The following is a 23,684-nucleotide window of genomic DNA, read 5'->3' as shown; positions in this document are numbered from 1 at the left end:
ATCTTTACTTTCATTTTTCTCTTAAAATGATCCAATATTAGTTGAACATGTTGGGCTAAATATGTTGTAGTTTTTAATTAACTAAAAAAATTGCTGTTTGTGATATGCCAAAACTCATAATTACTTTATAAATGTATATTTTTTGTCATATATTTTCAACGATGGAGGCCGCCACTTTTTCACAGATGGGTTGACGTCGTCATTTGGTCCATTCAGTATTGGGACCTACAGAGTAAACCCAGGACGGCTGACTTTACCTGGTCCCTATTGGCTGTAATTAAAAAAACAACAAAAAAAGTGAGGTGAATATGGATCGCTTCCCACATGAAAAAAAAAAAGTGCGCAGTGGGAGAGAGTCAGAGCCGAAAACAACTTCCAAAGGACCTTCATTTGTGACCTCAACATTTCTCTCAAGAAGACTTTGAAGTCAGAAGTCATTTGTATGAGCAAAACTAACAGGCTCTAACATTCACAAGCTAAAAACAAATGCCATGCCAACAGTAGTACACCCTGCTGTCAAATATATAGAGTTGCGCTTCTTTGATTGAAATTGAATTATTATTTTTATTATTATTATTTGTTGCTTAGTCACCTAACTCTGACATAGTCTATAGTAAAACGGAAGATCAAATGAAAGAAAATTTTTTTGTTTCCTCTCAGGTTGTCATATGAGGTTTTGTTTGAACTTTCTCCTGTTTTACAATTTCTAAGCCTGACTTCTACTTTTAGTCTCTCTATCTCTGGTATATTTGCTATTTGAAAGGATCAATTATTAGTGGGAGAAGGGTTCCTATGTTTGTTGTTCATTTAAGTATTTCTCAGTTGCGTTAAAGTGTGTTTGATCCTGTTTGTCCAGAAACATGTGTATCATTTCCCCTCACGTGGAGCCAAAGGACAGTAGCTGATTACATAATGGAACCCAATACTAAGGCACACAATTGTCTGTATGTGGATGTAATGTTTTTGCACCTACATTAACTAGTTATATGTTCCTCCATATTAGAAATATGGAGGAACATAATACTAATAATTTCAAAAGTTATTATAACTTAATTTATATTTGCTGGAACATTTGTGGGCAATGATAACTTCAAGGAATGTTTGTGACTTCAGGATGTATATGTTCCAGGCTTACAAACTTCCAATTGATTCCAGATGTTTTTTTGTTTTTTTTAATATAGCTACTGTCTGTAGGCACTTATGCCATTTTGTCAGCCTGTTATGAAGAGGTTATTGGTTATTGGTACCATTTCTGCTGTGGTACATTGTACAGCACATTAAGAGCACCTTTGTCTTTTATTAAAAACACTTTTTAAAGCATGTAATATACCTTTGCACTTTAAACATTGACAATAATCATTTGCACAAAACAAGTTTTCATTATTTTTTGAATGTTTTTATTATTATTATTTTCATAATTAGCATGTAGCCTTTTCCTCCAGGTTCTGCACAGCTGCTCCTCATTAAGTAGTGTGATAGTTGCTTACAAGGCAAATAGAATTATTACTTGGAGATGCTGACCATGGAATGGATGATTTGTTCTCAACTAGAAAACTTAAAGCAGAAACTTAAGTTTCGTGTTATTCCAGATAAAGAGGTTACACTTTAGGAACTGCAATGCTGGTAATAAATCTAACAACGTCTATACAATTTATTTCAAAATAATAAAAAAGAATAACTACAATAAATATCTACAACAGCAGATCTTTTCATAGAAATTGCTGGGTTATTCCAACAATTTCTATGTTGCATGGCTTAGAGTTCATCCAAAACATGCTTATTAGCCTTTATAAGTAAATCACAATCTGTTTCAATGTTAGAAATTCATGCTCTGCTTCTATGGTTTATTGTATATTACAAAAAATATTTGTAATATCAAACATCAAGATCTAGAGGGATATATTTTTACTTTTGTATCATGTCTGCCCCCTTTGTGAAAATTCAACGGTGCAGTGCAATTCCCTCCTCAGAATGAACTACAGTCTGAGTTTGCAGAAACTGGAGTTTGTATGTTCTGCAGGAATTAATTGGTAAGCAAATCCCCTTATTTGGTGTTATAAAATTGAGACTAACATTGCAAAGTAGAAAAAAAATTACATTAAAAAAAGTAGACAACAACAAAAAAACAACAACAAAACAACTCTTATCTCGATCCATAAACTCAAACCCAAACACCTACAGAGCAAAACATGGTGAGTCACATATGACCTGATATAAGATCAATAAAAATAGAAACATTAGCTTGAAATACATTTTAGGGTAGTAGTTCTTTAATAACATATAAATTTGTACCTTTGGGTTTTTAGAGTCAAATATTTCTTTAGGATTATTGGAGTTTCTTTTCAAAGTAGTTCACTCTTCTCACATCCCATTTGATCTTGCCTGTCATTGGTAGACAGCCAGACAGTGAGAGAAGTGGGCTTTGTCTTGAGGTGCTCAATCCTTTAATTATTACAACTGAGGAAATGCAGAGAAAGTGAGGGAGGGAACTTTCTGTTCAGAGGTTTATCGTTGTCTAAGTTTAGATCTTGGCTCACAGACGGTGTCTCAAGTAACAAGGCTAGAGACTCACTACAGCGACTCCACATTCCAGATGGAAACACAGCCACACGGAGAGCTAAACGGAGACAAGCACGGAAAAATTGCGAGTCAGAAAAAGGGAGAGGCAGCATAAGGTTTATTCATGCACTGTCCTGTAATTGGATATTTCACACAGAAGACACACATTAACTTGCCGAGCACAACATAGGATATTTGCTCTGAGACTTCTTCCTGGTGGGTTTATGTCTCTGTTCTGCCTAAACTATGACAGAGGAAGCAATCTCAGAACCTCAGCAGTCTTCAGCCTCTGGGTCCGCTCAACATTTTCTACGAGATGTCATCTTTCATGGCAAGTTTAGGGTGAGTATCACCTTAAGTAGTAAGAACATGCAAAAGACAAAATAAATTGCTGTGACAGTACGTTAACAGGTTGATATTTTGTTTTTGTTATTTTACTTATTTGATTTAAAATGTCTTACAAATATAAATATGGCCAAAAAATATTCACAATGCATTTCCAGATGATGAGAGAGATTCGTCCTTTGAAGTATCTTGACTTATTTATTTACTTTGGATTTATTTTTTATAGGTACTGATTCCCAGTCAACTTTCAATATTTCATAGACGTTTCAAATACCTGCAGCCAACACACCGTTCTTGACAGTCCATACAAAACCCCCCAAAAAACTGGATTACCGCTGCAGCTACAAGAGTCAGAGAGATCTGCTAGTAGGAGGACATACGGTCCTTTAGCATTTAAAAACATGAACCACAAAGCTCATGCTGTTTCTAAAATGGGTTGTTTTGGACTAAATATAAAAATGTGACTATTTTTGGCCATCTGTGATTTCCTAAAGAGTCACCAAAGGAGTTCCGACAGACTACTGTATCTGACTGAGATGATAACAGTTTTGGTTTTCTTATTAAGTCCATAGAGTTTAAAAATGACCTTTTGGGCATCCCTTATATAGCAGGTCAAATAAACGTAGTATTGAGAGTATCCACTAGATGACAGTAAATTCTGGACCAGGGGTGGGCAACTCCAGGCCTCGAGGGCCGGTCTCCTGCAACTTTTAGATGCATCTCTACTTCAACACACCTGAGTCAAATAATGAGGTCATTAGCAGGACTCTGCAGAACCTGACTGCACTTAGGAGGTGATTCAGCTATTGGATTCAAGTGTGTTGGGCCAGGGAAACGTCTAAGAGTTGCAGGACACCGGACCTCGAGGACCAGGATTGCCCATCCCTGGTCTGGACGATTGGATGAAGTTGCTTTAAGAGTTTCTGATGTTTGCGTTTTCTCTGTGTGCTCCGGTTTCCTCCCACTGTATGGAAACCTGTAAGGTGACAGCTTAGTTAGTTCAACCTGACTTTACAGGTAAGTGTAGGAATGCAGGGTGTCCCATACAGTGCCTTGAAAAAGTTTTCATGTCCCTTGACTTTTCTCCATTTTGTTGTGCAAAAAAATGATCTATTGTTTTTTAATATTTTTACAATTAAACATTACAGTTGCAGCTTTGGAGGTATTGAATCCTGAAACTATTTCCCCCCATTTTCCTTTGCAAAACATCACAGGTCTCATCAGAGTGTCTGTGAACAGTACATTTTACCACATGTCCTAAAGTTAGGGCTGGACTTTGACTGGACATTCTAACCCATTAATATGCATTGATCCACATCACCTTTTTGGCTGTTTATAGTTGTTGTTTTGATGGACAGTGAACCAGTTACAGATCCTTTCTATAAAATACTTTAATGTTTGTGACTGGAAATGTGACAAGATGTAAAAAGGTTCAATAGATGTGAAAACTTTGAAAACACACTATATATGTCTTTGATTTGGACTGACGCTCTCAGCTGGTTGTTCTTCATTTATTGCCTGCAATTCACTGCTGAGACAGGCTCTGGTTTCCCACCGTGATGCAGGGGCAACGTTGGGCCAAAAGTGTGTGAAATGTGTTCATCTATCACAAACACATTTCAAAGCAAACCTCACTAGAGAGTCCAAATGATTTTCTCAACCTTCAGTTAAACATGTTACATGTATGTTAAAGGTGGTCTGTTTTATTCATTACAATTTCTATTTGCCTATATGGTTACAATATAGGCAAATAGAAATATACTCTTTATTTTCAAAATTTTGAAAGCTGAAATGATGTGATGATTTTAGGTGTGAGAATAAAATCATCACACATCTTGCTCTTTTATTGAGCAAGATGTGTGATGAATTTACTGTTATATGACTGATCACTTTCACAAAACATCCGTCATAAACCAGTAATGAGGAGTCGCCTCTGAGGTCCCTCTGGCCTTCAAAAATAACAAGTGGATACATTAAACAGAACAGGTTGCTAAACCATCACAGGCAACACAGAACAAACAACCACACACATGCACACACTTACCTCAGTGTATTTAGAGCACAGGTGTCAAACTCCAGTCCTGGAGGGCCACTGTCCTGCAACCTTTAGATGATCCTCTGCTGCACCACCTGAATAGAATAATTAGGTCATTAGCAAGGCTCTGGAGAAGTTATCTACCCAAGAAGGAAGTAATTAAGCCATTTCATTCCAGTGTTTTGTACCTGTGGCACATCTAAAAACTGCAGGACAGTGGCCCTTGAGGACTGGAGTTTGAGACTCCTGATTTAGAGAGACCAGTTAACCTAATGGCCATGTTTCTGGAAGCTGGAGGACCCAGAGAGAACCAACAATGAACATGGAGAACATGCAAATTCCATGCAGATTTAAACCTAGGATCATCTTGCTATGAGGCAACAGAATTAACCAATGGGTGGCTTCGTTCAAACACACATACACACACGCACGCACGCACATACACACGTACACATACACACACACAACAGCCACCTTAGCTGCTAAAACTGGCGAATTAGAACTTGAAATTTGTTTTTATTTCTTAAATACTTGTTCTACATTGCAAGGATAAAAGTAAATAATGACAAAAGAAAAAATGGTTACACTTCTGTCCAAGCGACACAGCTGAAGCACATAATAGAGAAATTGCCAAAGAAAACCTCCAAACCTCCTTATTGATGTCGAGGCTATTACTAGATAAATTTGTGGGTAACACTTTATTTGAAGGGGGTTGAATAAGACTGACATGACACTGTCATAAACATGACATAACACCTGTCATGAACATCAATAAGTCTTCATGAATATTTATGACTGTTGTCATAAAGTGTCATTCGGTAAATTATGACACTTTTAATACAAAGTTGACATTATTCAAAATGTCTTTATGACAACTTGACATTAACTAAGAAATCATTACTGTTTAAACTTTACCTTTAATAACAAAGATACCTAATTTTTAAAGTGCAATCATTAATTCTTTTATAACAAATTTATATCAGTAATGATTTCTTGGTTAATGTCAAGTTGTCATAACAACAACATTTTGAATAATGTCAACTTTGTATTAAAAGTGTCATTATTTACCGAATGACACTTTATGACAACAGTCATAAATATTCATGAAGGCTTATTGATGTTCATGACAGGTGTTATGTCATGTTTATGACAGTGTCATGACAGTCTTATTCAACCCCTTTCAAATAAAGTGTTACCAATTTGGGTATAATCCAGGGTTTCCCCAAGAAAACTTGCGATCGGGGCACCGAGGCGGTCCGCTGGCAGCCCACCGTGATTTTGTATTAAAGATGTTATGTAGACAGGAAAAGTAAAAATATTACTAGGCAATTATATGTTACGGGAAGACATCACCTGTGAAACAATATTTGAATCCACAACTAGTCTTAAAAACAACTAATCAAAAAATATACATTTAAAAATAATATCAATTATTTGCACTTTTGCTTAATCCAAATTAAGTCAGTGGCTCCACCAGACCCCCCGGGGCTTCAGGGCCCCATAAATGCTAATATTTTAACACAGACCACAGATACATAAATGTAACTTTTGTTTATTGAGATGATCAATGCTGCTAAATTTGACTTAATGGTTTCAGCATACAAAATTTAAACTATTTAAATTGGTTAACATTTAAATTTAAGATTTTAAGGAGCTGGCAAGTTTCCTTTGTAAAAGTTCAAAGAACAATATTCATAGTTAGATTGGTTTGTTACCACAGCCGTGAGTTTAATCTTTAAGTTTGAGCTCTACAAATTAGTAAACTGCAATTATAATTTATTGCTTTTTAGGTTGGCTAATTAAACTACTCCCCCTCTCCCAGATTTCACTAAATCTAACAAAGGTCTTAAAGGTGCTGATGTTTTTAGCAGCAATAGGGGCCCGTAAGTCAAATTCTGCTCCAGGCCTCATACAGCCTTGGACCGGCCCTGCATGATGAGTTAAATGCGCTGCACCGCGCAGAGATGCGCAACAAACAGGAAATTTAATTCAATGGTGCTAATGTGGCTTTAGCAGCTCTTCCATTAGGTGTCTGTTGAGTTTTTAATAAGAATCACAGAAACTATTTTGGTCGCTCAAGTTTGAGGGACGAGTTTCTCAGATCTCTGTGCGGCCGCGCGCATTAACTCTGACTAAGCGCACAAAGCATTTGATATGGTTTTATGCACCGTTTAACTGGAAAATGAAATGAAATGAAATGAAATGAAATTTTATTCGAACATGATACAAATATAAAAATAAAATAGTGCACAGTAACAAGAAGTGCATAAGAAAGAAGAGAAAATACAGATTTTTTTGTTTCAGTTAACATATCATGCTCAAAATTGGGTAGGAAGAAGTGAGAACTTATAAACTCCTACCCCTAAACACTTGAGACTTTAGAGTCCTACTGTCATTAAAAAAATCAAATCAAAGTGGCAGTCAGAAGTAACAGTTACTAATATTTACCTATACATTTTCCCATTTTATGCTGGTTTGTCTTTCTAAACCCTTACACCAAGTTGTTATCTGCAATACACACCTTATTGCTTTCTATCACCCGTATGTGTATCTATTGAAAATTACCTCTTTGTACTTTCTTTTGAATTGTGTTAAACTATTGCTTTGTTTTAAATCTTCATGTAACTTGTTCCATAACTTTACACCTGTAATTGAAATACAGAAGCTTTTTCTTGTTGTTCTAAAATTGCGGATCTTGAAGTTTGAGTGACCCCTTAAGTTATACCCCCCTTCTCTTTCAGAAAACGTGCTCTGTATGTGCTCAGGTAACAACTTTTTAGATACTTTGAACATAAATTGAGCCATTTTAAATTATACAAGCTCGTCAAATTTGAGAATTCTGGATTTTATGAAGAGTGGGTTTGTATGCTCATAATAACCAACATTATGGATGATTCTAATGGCTCGTTTCTGTAGGACGGTTACCGGATGTAAAGAGCTCTTGTAATTAACTCCCCACACTTCACAGCAATATGATAGATATGGTAAAATCAGAGAGTTATATAGAATATGAAGTGATTTAGCATTCAATACACGTCTAGCTCTAGCCAATATGGATATACTTCTACTGAGTTTACCCTGTAAATGTTTAATATGAGGTTTCCAACTGATTTTGTCATCCATTATTAAACCGAGGAACTTATTAGCAAAAACCCTTTCTAGAGTTACGTCCTCTATTTGAACTTGGATTTCAGTATTTTTATAACAGTTCCCAAAGACCATGATTTTCGTCTTGTCCAAATTTAGGGATAATTTATTATGGTCAAACCATATCTTTAACTTACTAATCTCTGAAGTGACTGTTGAGAGAAGATGCTCTAAATTGTCGCCAGAGGCTAGAATATTTGTGTCATCAGCGAATAAGATAAGTTTTAATACATTGGACACTTTATTGATATCATTTATGTAAAGATTAAATAAAACTGGTCCCAATACTGATCCTTGTGGTACTCCACAGACAGTCTCCTGCCAGTCAGATTCCACATCTCCCAATTTCACAAATTGTTTTCGGCTCTTTAGATAACTCCTCATCCAGTCCAAAACTACTCCCCTAATTCCATAGCGTTCTAATTTTTTAAGTAGGATTTCATGATTTATTGTGTCGAAAGCTTTCTTTAGATCTATAAATATCCCTACTGCCAGTTTCTTACTATCTGTGGCATTGGTTATTTCTTCTATTAAGTCAGTTACGGCCAGCGATGTTGACCGGTTTGCTCTGAATCCATATTGACTGCTGATAAGTAGCGAATGTTTTTCTATGAATTTTTCCACTCTTTTCTTAAAGAGTTTTTCCAAGATTTTAGAAAATTGTGGGAGAAGAGAGACAGGCCTGTAGTTAGTGAAGAGGTGTTTGTGCTGCCTTTTGTTTAGTTTAGTTGGACCAGCAAGGTTTTTGAACTAGAGCACCCCCTGGTGGATATTTTTGTTATGTTGCCTTTGTGATGCTAAAAGAAAACATAGATCCAAGATGGTGGAATGCGACACCAAACAGCTCGTGGAGTAGCTGACTATTGTCTTTATTCGTTGTGTTTCCGACAAGATTTGTTCTTTACGATGGCCAAAGTGATGGTAGTGGTTAGAGGCCACTCTTCAATAAACAACTAAAAAGAAAGAAAGAAGTTTGGTTATTGGAGCGTCGTTGTCTGGCTGTCTAGCGGCTGAAAAGATTGAAAACTCAGGGCGAGGACAGCACAGTAAAGAACATCAGCGCAGCGGACCACAACCACAAGGAAATATTCAGCAAGTCAATCATGAGCCTGCGGTCAGGTAAAGCAGATGACATGGAGGACAAGGATAAAGTAAGCAATACAGACACAAGTTCCAAGTCTACACGCTCACGCACATCCAAACGTTCGTCCACAAGTTCTGCAGCATTAAAAGCACGGGCTAAAGCACAGGCTGCACGTGCTCAGCTCGCGTTTTCAGAAAAAGAAGCAACCATAATGAAGCAGAAAACTGAACTTGAAGCTAATTTGCATATTTTAAGTTCTCAGAAGGCTGTTGCAGCCGCAGAAGCAGAAGTTGCAGTTTATGAAGAGGGGGAGGCTCTCTCGAAGAGTGAACAGGACTATCCATTAGTGCAGGGGTGTCAAAGTCAAATGGACGGAGGGCCAAATAAAAAATTTAGCTACAAGCCGAGGGCCGGACTGATCGAATGTTCATTGAAATTTTTTTAAATGACTCATATAGTCTAGTGAACCTAATTGAACCTACTGAAAACCTAACAAATATATTCCAATATGATCAGATAAATAAAGCAATATTTTCTTATGGCTCTGTCAGTAATCTTTAATTTTCAAAAGACACAACTGAAATATTTTTAAAATATAATTGGATTGAAATACAATAAAATAAAGTGCAAAAATCTATTAATCCACATATGTCAGAGTCAAGGCATTTAGATGTGTCGCCGGCGAATTACGGTACTGCAAATTTAGATGTGTCGCCGGCGACACATCTAAATTTGCAGTACCGTAATTCCGCCACACGTAGCGCTAAGTGGAAAAATTCCAACGGTTTCTGAAAGGGGAGACGTTGCACTTTCCAGCAAGTATCGGGTTAATACGGTAACTTCGCAGCTGCAGCTGCAGAGAATGTAATTAATCCGGGGGGCACTCGTTTAATAGACGGTATATTTCGGCAATAACTTGGTGGATATTGAAAGTTCCGGTTGTTATGGATACATGGGTAAGTACATAATCTCACAGAACATTTAAAGAACTGCTTACAGTTCAAATAAGGAAGATATTTTTTTTCAGACGGGGTGCCGGCTTGCTGCGGTCTGCGGGCCGGTTCTAATAATAAATCAAGATCATCCCAGGGGCCGCAAAAAACCTTCTCGCGGGCCGGATGTGGCCCGCGGGCCTTGACTCTGACATATGTGCATTAGTGGGTCCACCTGCCAGCCCAAAACGGCGTACGGCAGAGTATGTTCAAAAACATTCAGATATTAGTTTTGAAGGCTTCTCTTTGTCAGCAGATCCACTCGCCTGTCACAAGGCTACACGTGAACAGTATGAAAAAGCCATGACAAAAGAAATGGACAATAACAGCTCACACAGTGCAGAAGCAGCTAAGCCCAAAATAGCACACAGAGAGACACTGAATCCCCCCAAACTATATCCGTTCCACACTCCTCAAACCTCAACAGAGGCACAAGGTGTACATGAGATTGCCAAGTACCTTACACGGAGAGAAATGTTAAGTTCAGGACTTTCACAGTTTGATGACCACCCTGAGAATTACTGGTTGTGGAAAACATCATTTCAAAATGCTATTAAAGATTTGAACGTTACAGCCCTAGAAGAGCTAGATTTAATGGTCAAATGGCTTGGAGCTGAGTCTGGACAACAGGCAAAAAGAATCCGCTCAGCCAACGTCTTTAGTCCAACAGTTGCACTGGACCTTGTGTGGCAAAGACTGGAGGAATCTTATGGTTCTCCTGAAGTGGTGGAAAATGCACTGCTAAAAAAGATTGAACAGTTTCCCAAACTCAACAACCGGGACAACATAAAGTTAAGAGAGCTGGGTGACGTTCTGCAGGAAATCGAATGTGCAAAAGATGGAGGCTACTTACTGGGACTCTCATATTTGGACACAGCTCGTGGAATCAATCCCATTGTGGAGAAGTTACCCTATGGACTGCAGGAAAAGTGGATTGCAACAGGTGCAAAGTACAAAGAGGAACATAAAGTTGCCTTTCCCCCTTTCAGTATTTTTTCAAGGTTTGTAAGACAACAAGCCAAAATAAGAAATGACCCAAGCTTTGATATCACACCTGCTAACGCAAGCTTCAAAAAAGAGAAAAGCTTCAAAAGCAATAGCAGGCAAGTGATTTCTGTACACAAAACAGACATCCCTACAGATGGTAGTTCAGCTCAAACTACTTACAGTAAGCCTATAGAAAACCCTGACAAGGTTTGTCCTATACATAAGAAACCTCATCCACTTAAAAAGTGTAAAAGTTTCAGAGCAAAGCCAATAGATGAGCGCAAGTTATTTTTAAAAGAAAACAGAATCTGTTTTAAATGCTGTGGCTCTACCCAGCATCTAGCAAGGGACTGCAAGGTGCAGATAAAGTGTATGGACTGTGGCAGTGACAGACATTTAACAGCCCTACATCCAGGTCCACCGCCTGCTCCAGCTGAGATCTTTGAAGCTGATAAAGGTGATGGCGGGGAGACACAGGATAGTACAAATGTCTCAGTCGTTTCTAAGTGCACAGAAGTCTGTGGTGATGTAAATATCCCACATTCATGTTCAAAAATAAGTCCTGTGTTAGTCTATCCAGAGGGAAAAAGAGAACAGGCAAGAAAGATGTACGCAGTGCTTGACGAACAAAGTAACAAGTCTCTAGCTAAGTCTCAGTTTTTTGAGATCTTTAATATTGAGACACGCTCAGACACGTACAAGCTCAGGACATGCTCAGGACTTTCAGATAATGTTGGCAGAACAGCATTAAACTTTACGATTGAGTCAATAGATGGTAGAGTAAAGCTCCCACTTCCAAACCTCATTGAGTGTGACATGATTCCGGATGACAGAAGAGAAATTCCGTCTCCAGAAGTTGCTATGAAGTTCCCACACTTACAGAAGATAGCTGAAAAAGTCCCTCCTGTAGAAGAACAGGTTCCTATTCTTTTGCTCTTGGGAAGAGACATTATTCAGGTTCATAAGGTCAGAGAGAGAATCAATGGGCCACACACTATGCCCTATGCACAGCGTTTAGATTTAGGCTGGGTTATAGTTGGGGAAGCCTGCATGGGGAAGACGCATAGACCTCCTAATGTGAATGTGCTCAAAACACATGTTCTTCAGAATGGCCGTGCTTCTTACCTATGCCCATGCCCTAACATGTTTCAAGTCAAGGAGTCAAGTGGTTGCAATTACCAACTTAGCACCACACTTGCCTTTCAAAAGGACATTGACAACACAGCTGTCAGTCAACTGGGAGAAAAGGTGTTTGACAGAACAAAAGATGATGACAAACCAGCACTGTCAGTAGAGGTTAAGGAGTTTATTGACGTTATGGAAAAAGAAGTGTATCAGAATGAAGGTAATAGCTGGGTGGCACCTTTGCCATTCCGCTCGCCTAGACCAGAACTTCCAAGTAACAGAGAGCAAGCACTCAAACGCCTCCAGTCCCTCAGAAAGACACTGGACCGTAAGCCTGAAATGAAAAGACAATACACAGAGTTCATTCAAAATATGCTGGACAACAATCACGCAGAGGTTGCTTCACCTTTGGACTCAGACAAAGAACATTGGTACTTACCATCCTTTGGTGTGTATCACCCACAAAAACCTGACCAGCTGAGAGTAGTTTTTGACTCAAGTGCAGAGTTTGAAGGACTGTCCCTTAACAAAGTTTTATTAAGAGGACCCGACCTAAACAACACACTAATAGGTGTTCTTATGCGTTTTAGAAAAGAACCAGTAGCATTTTCAGCTGATGTGCAACAAATGTTTTACTGTTTTGAAGTGAGAGAGGATCATAGGGATTACTTGAGATTCCTTTGGTATGTGGATAATGATACCAACAAAAACATTTGTGACTACCGAATGAAGGTTCACATCTTCGGTAATAGTCCATCCCCAGCGGTGGCTATTTACTGTATGAGGCGTACTGCAGTGGAGGGAGAAAAAGAGTTTGGCCATGACGCAAAGCAGTTCATAATGAGGAATTTTTATGTCGATGACGGCCTTTCATCCACAGCAACAAGAGAAGAAGCCGTTGAGATACTCACAAATGCACAAAACATGTTGGCTCAGTCAAATTTGAAGCTACATAAAATAGCCTCTAATGACCACAAAGTAGTCGAAGCGTTTCCTGCTGCAGAAAGAGCCAAAGATCTAAAAGACTTAGACATGGAGTTGGACGACATACCTCTGCAAAGGAGCTTAGGAGTGCTGTGGAATCTTAAAAGTGACTGTTTCACTTTTCATGCCACAAGTGAAAAAAGGCCATTCACCAAGAGAGGTGTCTTGGCCACCGTTAACAGTTTATACGACCCATTAGGCTTTGTTTCACCCATCACAATGCAGGGGAAATCTCTTCTCCGTGACTTATCCACACAGCAGAAAGACTGGGATGAACCACTTCCTGCAGAAAGAGAAGCGGAATGGGACAAATGGAGAAATTTGTTGAAGGATCTGGAGAAGCTACAAATACCCAGGTGCTACTTCTCATTCTCTCAGTCTGTTGCTGCAAGGAAAGAACTATGCATATTTTCAGACGCCTCTACCATGGCTATAGGAGCAGTGGCATACCTGAGAGCTCTCGACAGTGAAGGTCAGTGGCACACAGGTTTCATCATGGGGAAGTCCAAAGTCGCCCCCCGACCTGCTCACACTGTTCCTAGATTGGAATTATGTGCAGCAGTTTTAGCTGTAGAAATGTATGAACTCATTAGAGATGAGATGGACATTGAAGTGGACACTGTCAGATTTTTCACAGATAGTAAAATCGTCCTTGGCTACATACACAACAACACAAAGAGATTCTATACTTACGTGGCCAATCGAGTGATTCGAATCAGGAAGACCACACATCCAACACAGTGGATTTACATATCCACTAGTGACAACCCAGCAGACATAGCCACTAGACCGATCCCAGCTTCTACATTAGCTTCCACAAACTGGTTTGGTGGTCCTTCTTTTTTGACACTACATGACATTGAGACATCACACTGTGATAGTTTTAGTCTCATTAACCCTGAGACAGATACAGAGATCAGGCCTGATGTGAAAACCTTTGTTACTAAAACCTCAGTAACGCTGCTGGAACCATCTCGTTTTGAAAGATTCTCTCATTGGATGAGATTGTGTTGCACTATTGCATCACTGAAACGTGTGGCAGCATCATTCAAGAAAACAGATACAGAAAGTAAAGGCTGGAAGTGTTTCAGTGACGGTAACACTGCAGAAGAAGTATCCAAAGCAGCCAAGTTTATCATTCACACAGTACAAAATGAAACATTCAAAGAGGAGCTCAGGTGCATAAAAGCAAATCAACCACTTCCAAAACAGAGTTGTCTCCAAAAGCTAAACCCTGTCATTGATGGAGAAGGACTTCTCAGAATAGGAGGACGTCTGGCACCTGCTAACCTAACAAAAGAGGAGAAACATCCTGTCATTATTCCAAGGTCTCATCACATATCTATCCTTCTTATCAGATACTACCATGAGAAAGTAGCGCATCAGGGGCGTCACATAACAGAAGGAGCAATCAGAGGAGCTGGATTTTGGATTATTGGTGGTAAACGGCTTATTTCTTCCATCATTCACAAATGTGTCTTTTGTCGAAAACTTAGAGGACAAATGCAGACTCAAAAGATGGCAGATTTACCCCTTGACAGACTGTCAACCATGCCACCATTCACTAGCGTAGGACTGGATGTCTTTGGTCCCTGGACAGTCACCACACGTCGCACCAGAGCAGGAAGTGCAGACAGCAAACGTTGGGCTGTACTTTTCACCTGCATGTCCACAAGAGCTGTACATATTGAGCTCATTGAATCAATGTCAACATCAAGCTTCATTAATGCACTAAGAAGATTCTTCTGCATTCGTGGACCTGCTCAAATACTCCGCTCTGACAGAGGGACAAATTTTATCGGAGCATGCAATGAACTGCAAATTGATCATAAAGACACAGAACTGAACTCTTTCCTGCTGGGGAAAGGATGCACATGGCTGTTCAACCCTCCCCACTCCTCACATATGGGTGGGTCGTGGGAGCGACTTATCGGAGTTGCAAGGCGAATCCTTGACAGTATTCTTTTGAAAGCCGGACACATCCGACTCACACATGAAGTGTTAAGTACATTCATGGCAGAAGTAATGGCAATAATGAATGCAAGACCACTTGTATCAATTTCAACAGATCCAGATAAACCAAACCTCCTCACTCCAGCAATGCTCCTCACCCAAAAGACAAATGCCCTATCTGCACCAGCAGGAAGCTTTGCATCTCCAGACCTCTACTCAAAGCAATGGAAGCAAGTACAGTCTCTGGCAGACTCTTTTTGGAAACAGTGGAAAAGTGAATACTTACCAACTTTGCAGAAAAGGAGACGATGGACTGATGATAAACCGAACATTAAAGTTGGTGACATTGTGTTATTGAAAGATTCTCTCACTCACAGAAACTTCTGGTCCATGGGAAAAGTTGTGAGAACATTTGAGAGTAAGGACAATAAGGTTCGGAAAGCAGAAGTAAAAACTATAAAAGATGGAAATGAAAAAGTGTTTTTGAGACCCATTACTGATATGGTTTTGCTTTTATCAGATGAAAATTAAAATGTATAGCTAAAAAACTGTTCAAAATGTTTATTAGAAAAGATTGTTTGTAGTGGCAAAATTGTATTGTGCCAGGCGGGGAGTGTGCTGCCTTTTGTTTAGTTTAGTTGGACCAGCAAGGTTTTTGAACTAGAGCACCCCCTGGTGGATATTTTTGTTATGTTGCCTTTGTGATGCTAAAAGAAAACATAGATCCAAGATGGTGGAATGCGACACCAAACAGCTCGTGGAGTAGCTGACTATTGTCTTTATTCGTTGTGTTTCCGACAAGATTTGTTCTTTACGATGGCCAAAGTGATGGTAGTGGTTAGAGGCCACTCTTCAATAAACAACTAAAAAGAAAGAAAGAAGTTTGGTTATTGGAGCGTCGTTGTCTGGCTGTCTAGCGGCTGAAAAGATTGAAAACTCAGGGCGAGGACAGCACAGTGTTTGTTGCCAGTTTTATACATTGGTTTGACCTTAGCTATTTTCATTTTGTTGGGAATTGATCCTGTTTGAAATGATAAATTACAAATATAAGTTAGTGGTTTAGAGATTCCTTTAATTACTATTTTAATAGTTTTCATGTCCAGATCATCACAGTCAGTGGAAGTCTTATTTTTACAGTTATTCACAATGTTTATGATTTCTTCTTCTAGTACAGGGTTGAGATATAAGGAGCTGGGATTATTCTCAATTTGATATTGCTGAGTTGCAGTTTTTGTAGTCGGTATTTTTTCTGCTAATTGAGGTCCTATATTAACAAAAAATCTATTGAATTTATTGACGACACTTTTCAAATCGGTAATATTCTGTTCATTATCTATAAAATAGTCTGGATAGTTGTTATTGTTAGATTTTCTAATAACTCTATTTAAAATATTCCATGTTTCCTTAATGTTGGTTTTATTCCTATCCAGTAATTTATGATAATAGTCCTTTTTACATGTTTTTATAATATTAGTTAACTTATTTTTATATTTCTTATATTTGTTTTCTGATTCAGACGTTCTATGTTTTAGAAATTCTCTATAAAGTTTGTTTTTCTTTTTACATGCCTTTTGTATTCCTTTTGTGATCCACTGTTCATTTTTTTGAATGCTTTTCCTCTTATATTGTTTGATTGGGCAATGCTTGTTATATAATATTTTAAATGTTTTTAAAAATTCTTCATATGCTGAATTCACATCATTCATTTTATATATTAATCTCCAATCGTAGGCCAACAACTCAGCTTCTAGAGCTAATAATGTCTCTTCAGACGTAACCCGTCTGTAATGCGTCTCTATTTTTTGATCGTCTGTTTTGCACTTACAGTCGTAGACTATGAACACTGGTAAGTGATCAGTTATGTCATTCATTAATATTCCACTAGTTAAATTATTTTCCAGCACATTTGTAAAAATATTATCAATTAAGGTAGCGCAGTGCGATGTAATGCGACTGGGCCTGGTGATTTTAGGATACAGGCTTAAACTGAACATGGTGTTAATAAATTCTTCAGTCATTCTATGTTTATTTGGATTAAGAAGGTCAATATTGAAATCCCCACAGAAAAATGTTATTTTTTGATTAATTGTTATAAATTTTTCTTCTATCCAGTTGTTGAGTACTTCAATGTTTGATCCAGGGGCTCTATAAATGCAACTCACTAAGACATTTTTCCTTTTTTCCACGAGTATTTCTATAGTCACACATTCAAACATGTTGTCCATCACAGTTGACATTGTTTCGATCAACTTATAATTAATCTTCTTGTCAACATATAAAGCTACTCCCCCTCCATTTTTGTTTTCTCTGTTCTTACAAACCATTTCATAACCATTTATTTCAAAATCTATGCCCTTATCACTATTGAGCCAAGTTTCTGATAAGGCAATAACATTGAAGGTCTGTGAAAGTTGTTGGAGGTATTGTTTGATGCTGTCAAAATTTGCATAAAGGCTTCTGCTATTAAAGTGAATTATTGACAGCTTTTGTTCCGTTTTAATGCTGTTGTTGAACTGATCATCGCTGTAATAGTGACAACTATCATTGATGACATTATAGAAGTTGTTATCAGGATCAATGTCAGTTTCAATATCTTGCTGATGATAGTTTCTGTGTTGGAATACAGTTAGCTCTATATCCTCATAGGCCGTGATCTGTTGCATGTTTCTCTTTCAGAAGTGAACGTCAGCTATGTCTGGCTGTCTGTCATACATTGTTGGATAATTTAGGGGTACTAGTACGTGGATGGGTGATCAACTTATCATAACGTAGGTAAGCAATGTCCCCTCTTTGACGTGCTGCTTTTAAGTCCGGCATTAGTTCCGCCCTCCTTTTCCTTACTGCATCCGTGAAGTCTTCGTTAATGAAAATCTTAGATCCCTTAAGTGCCTTGGTGCTCTGCAGAATAGTTGATCTGTCCTTGTATCGTAAAAATTTGACAACAATGGGCCTGGGTCTGTCTCCTCTATGTTTACCAGTGCGATGAGCTCTCTCAATGTCATAATAATAATAATAATAATAATAATAATATAAGACCAGCGTGATGCGTGACTACGAGGCGAGCGCGAAAGCTCCTCACCGGGCTGAACCTGCATGATGAGGTTAGCGCTGATTCGTTAACCGCTAACGTTCCGGTGTTCATAGACATAAAATTTACAGGGAAGACAGACACAGAGCCACAAGTTGGGCAGCGTGTTGAGATGTAAAGCCGTACATGATTCTGTCCTCAAAGATAACGCGCAAATGGCTGCAAATAGACAGGCGACGACAAGTTACTCCTGCAGTTCATATAGAGCTGTGCAACCAGAGCTAACGCAGTTTGTTTTAAACTCTTATCTTTATATATTGTTTTCCAAAGAAAAATAACTACTACTGGGTTGATGTAAATATCCATACAGGTCAGCCTGAGTCCAGTTCGAGTGAAAGGAGGCGCGCGGGATCCGCGCTGAGGTTAATTAATAAGGCAGCGGCAGCGCGCGAGGCAAGGCGCAGAGGCGCCAGCTATGTGATTGGTCCGCTCTCCGGCTTTAAATGCATAAACTATAAACCTTTTAGAAATAAATCAGCTTCGCGAGTTAAACACTCAGAACAGAGACGCTTGCAATCCGCCTTAAAGTTTTATTGCAAATAAATAAATAAATAAATAAAATTAATTAATTAATTGATTAATAATAATAATAATAATAATAATAATAAATAAAATTCCCCAATTATTAATTTTTCTAAAAATAAAAACAAGCAACGCTTAGCCTGGCGGGGGTTTTAGCATGGCGGGCTAACAGGCTTATAATAAGCGGGGGAAACCCTGTTTAATCACTTGAGCTAAACATCATAGCCAGCACTATGCCTACACCAGTCACCTACTAATCTAGGGCTTCAGCTTCGAAACTAAAAAGGGTTCAAGAAACTGTAAGCATTTTAGTTTGAATATAATTCTAAATGAAAATAAAAATGACAATTAACATCAATGATAATTTTATTTTTCTAAATGTTAGATCTCAGAGTCTGAATAAATGTACCTGCCAGTTAAATGAGACTCTGGATCCAATTTTTTAGCACTTCTCAAATTTTACTGAACCAACTGGTCCCATTGTGTCTGTTTTAGCACTTAGCCTCTTCCTTTTGGTGACTGAGATGCAGTCAAACTGTGAAAAATTGCACACAGAACATTTAAGGTGGTCTTACTGCTCCTTGCAGCAGGATGTTAGCAGCTGATACTTTTCCCCCCCAGAGATAAGGGTTTGGATGGTTGGATCTTTCCTTCAATCGCTATTAGATTGCTTTCTCAGGGCAATTCACAGACTTGGTGAACACTTTAGACTTATAGTTGTGCACCAAGCAGTCAGTGTTAACCAGCTGCTGTCATATGGGGATGTGACTGGTCTTCAGATGTAGATTTATATTTAGAAATTGTAAAGTAAAAGCCAGAGGTTATGACAGCTCATAATTCACCTACTATATATGTCCTAGAATTTCTAGGAAGGGCCATGCCAGACATGATGGGTGCCTTCACTTATTTGGTACACAAATGATCTCCAACCTGTGGAAACCATCAATTTGCATCTATCTTTAATCTAATCTGTCCATAAGAAATGTCTCTTTATAATTTAGAAGATGCAAAAAACAAAAACAAAAACAAAAAAATTAGCCAGACAGATTCAAAGCCAAACATGAGATGATTTTGAGAACCAGATTATTTGGGTGTACAGGTTGTTTCTTTTTTCTCTAGAGACATACGATAAAAACTCTTATGTCAAATTTAACACATTTCAAACTCTATTGGGGTTCTGAATACTTCTTTGATTGACCAAGTACATTTAAGGTACAGATAAAACAGCATTATTCCCATGTCAGCCGATACTATAGCAGTTTCTATAAAACTCAAAGCTTTATGCAAAGACTATTTTTAGTACATATTACCAGTTTATGTTTACTCCTTAGTAAGTTATGGTGAAACTCACAGGGTTTTACCATGACTGGTAAAGCGTTCCACTGCACAATTATATTATTTTGTAAAGATATGCAGTAATGAACATATGTAGCATCCTGCCTGGATTGACTAATACTTCTTGTCATTTTGCTCTATTCATGGTAGCAACCAGAAGCTGGTGTGTTTTCTTTGAAGCTACATTCGTCCTTTTCTCTGATGCTTTCTTTGAAGGAGCCAGAGTCACATCCAGTATATGCTTAACTCCATTCATGAATGTTGTATCATTAATTTTTATGTTTTCATAATTGTTTTAGCAAAATATCCTGAGAAAGGTAAAATGCCCATGTCACTGATACACACAGCAGCCAAAACTCATCTAGATGCATCCAGTAACTAAGACATGTGGCTGAGAAAACACATTAAATAATCGTTTAATAAAAACAGATTTTTTTTTGCAATTACAGTCCATTACAGGATTTTCTCTTGATAAGTTGCCTGTCTTCTGCAGGTAAAGTACTGACTTATTAGAACTATGTCACCAAACTCCTCTTCAAATCCACTCAGGTCCACTGTAGCAACATTTTCCTTTGACTCTGTCCTGGTAATTCCTGAGAGAATTTCACAAGGCATGAAGCTGAACAAAACAATGCTGCTTTTTTAAAACATGTTTTTTGCACAAAATCTCACCAAATATTTCTGTCTAGGACAAATAATTTAGTATTCTTGAAAAAATACTAAACTAACTTGCAAGTAACTTTTCACATCTGGAGCTTGTCTTAAGTAAATAATTCCTTAACATTGATGGAAAAGTAGTAGTTCCACTTGCAGACTATTTTACTTATAACATGGAAAATATGTCTTGTTATGAGTAAAATAATCTGCAAATGCAACCAGCACCTTTTCAGAAAAATTAAGGAATTATTTACTTAAAGGAAACTTATAATATTTTTTCTGAAACATTACTTGCAAGTTAGTTTGTCTGTTTAAAGTCTGTTAAAAATATTTTCACAAGAATCTAGACAAAGAATCGCTGTTTTTGCAGTGTGGAATCTGGCTTCTCCATCTTCTCTATCGTTGTGTTTTGTGTTTGCTGATTTCAGGCTCTCAGTCCAGAGGAAAGCACCAGTTGCTATCATGGACTTTTCTTCCAGGATGGTCAGCGGCGTGTCGACTACATTCTCACTTACCCTGTGAGGAAGTCAGGTGGAGGGCGCTCCAGTCGACAGTCAGACCACAGTCTCACAGAGAACTTTGCTTCCCGCACTGTAGGACAAAGCAAGCAGGTCCAAGGTGCATCCACAGTGGCTGATGTGGAAATGGGATGTCTGGGAGAAACTCTTAACAGCCAGGAGGATCACAAAACATTCAGGAGGGAGGAGTTTGAGAAAAATCTGAAAGAAATGGGACTAGAGCTGGAAAAAGATGAGGAAGTGAGTTTACATTTTTACTTTTGTCATCTGCTTTTAAAAGTGTTTTGTGCTCTGATCTCTGTAGATGCTTCATTTTACACTGGTAAAACAGTCAATACAGCTTATTAAAAAAAGTACGGAAAAATCCCCACTGAGGAATAAGCTTCATTTTAATGATGAAACTGCACCTATACATTATTTATACAAGACCCGCACAATAGGCTTACAGCAAACCAAACTGCTCTAAAAGAGGTCAAAGCTCAGATAAAATGAGAAAAACTCATAAGGGCAAAGGTCAGTGGATCATGCAGAAATGCCAGAAACTGTAAACGTTTCACTTTGAAACATCATTTCCACCAGAACCACAACAGTTCTATGCAACAGTGTCTGAAAGCTGCAGATTATCTGCTCATGTCTTTTCTCCAAAAATGTGAATAAAAAAATAAATAACATTTTTGCGGGAGGTTCCACACGTTTAATTGGTGTGCATAAACACTTGAGGGAACTTCAGGGGAATTAACAACAATGGTTTAAAAGAGGTGATAACATTCTTTTAAATCTATGCTATTACATGCCATCAAAACACTGACCCTTTAAAAACCAAAGCCAATGTTTGTATGATCTCTAAATAAATTTCAAATTTATTTATGAAGTTTCCAAGAATAAAAAAGTAATGAAATGCTTAAATCAAAAATGGCATAATCTAGTCATGAACTTCAAAAAATGAAATAACACATGGCTGAAATCTCATATTGTTGTTTTTTTATCTACAGTATTTTTTTAATCCAGAGGGGTTCTGTAAACATTTATCAGTGACATAAATATGAGAATAGATCCTGCTGCAGACAGTAGGCTGGTGTTGGTGTCGGGGTCAGGAGGTCATTGGCAGAGAACTGTAGGCAGATGGCAGCAGCTAAAGACCCCAGAGGTGTGGTGGTGCAGGAGCTTGATGTCCAGTGGTTAACTGTGGAAACTGTGCCAATGATCAGCATACTGACATTGGCAGCCAAGGCACCTTGTAGGCTGTTGGCAAATGCAGAGATATCCAACAAGCTGGCAAAAAAGGAATCAAAGTCTGAAGGGCAGTGGAGCAGCAGAAGAGCCTTGGAGACTGTAGGCCTAGAGACACAGGAGGTCGTCAATCTAAGACTGGAAGCTGATGACAATGGCTGACGAACACAGGAAGCCATTGGTGCAGGAGCTGAGTCTCTGAAGTCTGGTCTGGGCAGCAGAGGGAGGCCGAAGACCCAACTAGAGGCTCTGGAGGCTGAGGCCCATGGTGGAGCTCAGAATCAGACACTTTAGACGGATGCTGGTTGTTCTCAACCCCCTCAAAGAACCCGAACTCATGAAATGTTCAAAACAGAAACAAGTGAAATCCAAGGTACAAAGAGATGTTTGCAGTGATCTTCCTGTTATAGAGGAATGTATTTCTGAGTATCGTCTGCATGACAACGACAAGTATCTTATGCTTTCTGATATGAGTCAAGTGGCAAGAGACAAGAAGAATAGGATCATAATTTCCTATGGAGAAAATTAAGACAAAGTCATTTTAAAATAAGGTTTTTAATAATTCAAAATTTCTGCTGAGTATAGAATATGAAATTCAACCAAATTTCTTTATATGTGGCAGGCCATGATTCCTGGTTTGGGCTTTGTAAAGATTCATGCACCCTGGAACGTTCTCTGTCGAGAGGCTGAATTAATGAAGCTAAAGATGCCCACAAGGAAGGTAAGTTCAGCTGATTCCTGCAGTGATCGATCTACAGTGGTTAATGGGAATGCTGTAGTAGGTTTCTGCTGACAGTTTTGGTCGCCAAATCTCAGGTTTTCAAAAACCATGCCACAAGTGTCTATAATATGTGCTGATGTGCAAAGCAAAACCCCCAATTTTTTTTGTAATCAGTAGTGTCAAACTGGCACCGCATCTCAAGTAAACAACTTTATCTTTGTAATTAAAAGTTGTAGTAAGTACATAATTTAAAAACAACAAAAGGCAAAAACAGAAGAAATCAATTCAGAGCACTTCGTTTCATAAAGCCAGAATGTTCAGCTGTTCAATAATATTTTTTGAGCATATAATTATATTGTTTTATTTAAACTAAAAAGATTGAACACTTTTGAGAGTATTGAT

The 23,684-nt window shown here is 38.2% G+C and overlaps 1 protein-coding gene across 1 annotated transcript in view; it reads left to right on the top strand.

Moving 5' to 3' along the window:
* The first annotated feature begins 1,638 nt into the window (after positions 1-1,638).
* The window catches only part of ano1b (anoctamin 1, calcium activated chloride channel b), a 69,973-nt gene continuing 47,927 nt past the window's right edge, over positions 1,639-23,684 (top strand). The window contains exons 1-3 of the mRNA XM_088006668.1: positions 1,639-2,901; positions 21,242-21,571; positions 23,184-23,282. Coding sequence (XP_087862794.1) covers positions 2,806-2,901; positions 21,242-21,571; positions 23,184-23,282 — 525 coding nt within the window. The 5' untranslated portion in view covers positions 1,639-2,805. The remainder of the gene's footprint in view (positions 2,902-21,241; positions 21,572-23,183; positions 23,283-23,684) is intronic.

The sequence above is a fragment of the Poecilia mexicana genome, unplaced genomic scaffold (assembly GCF_051168715.1).
Source record: "Poecilia mexicana isolate PSO_F unplaced genomic scaffold, ASM5116871v1 scaffold_6, whole genome shotgun sequence".
NCBI classification, from domain to species: domain Eukaryota; kingdom Metazoa; phylum Chordata; class Actinopteri; order Cyprinodontiformes; family Poeciliidae; genus Poecilia; species Poecilia mexicana.
The sequence above is the reverse complement of the archived record's forward strand: the minus strand, read 5'-3'. Positions and strand labels throughout refer to the sequence as shown.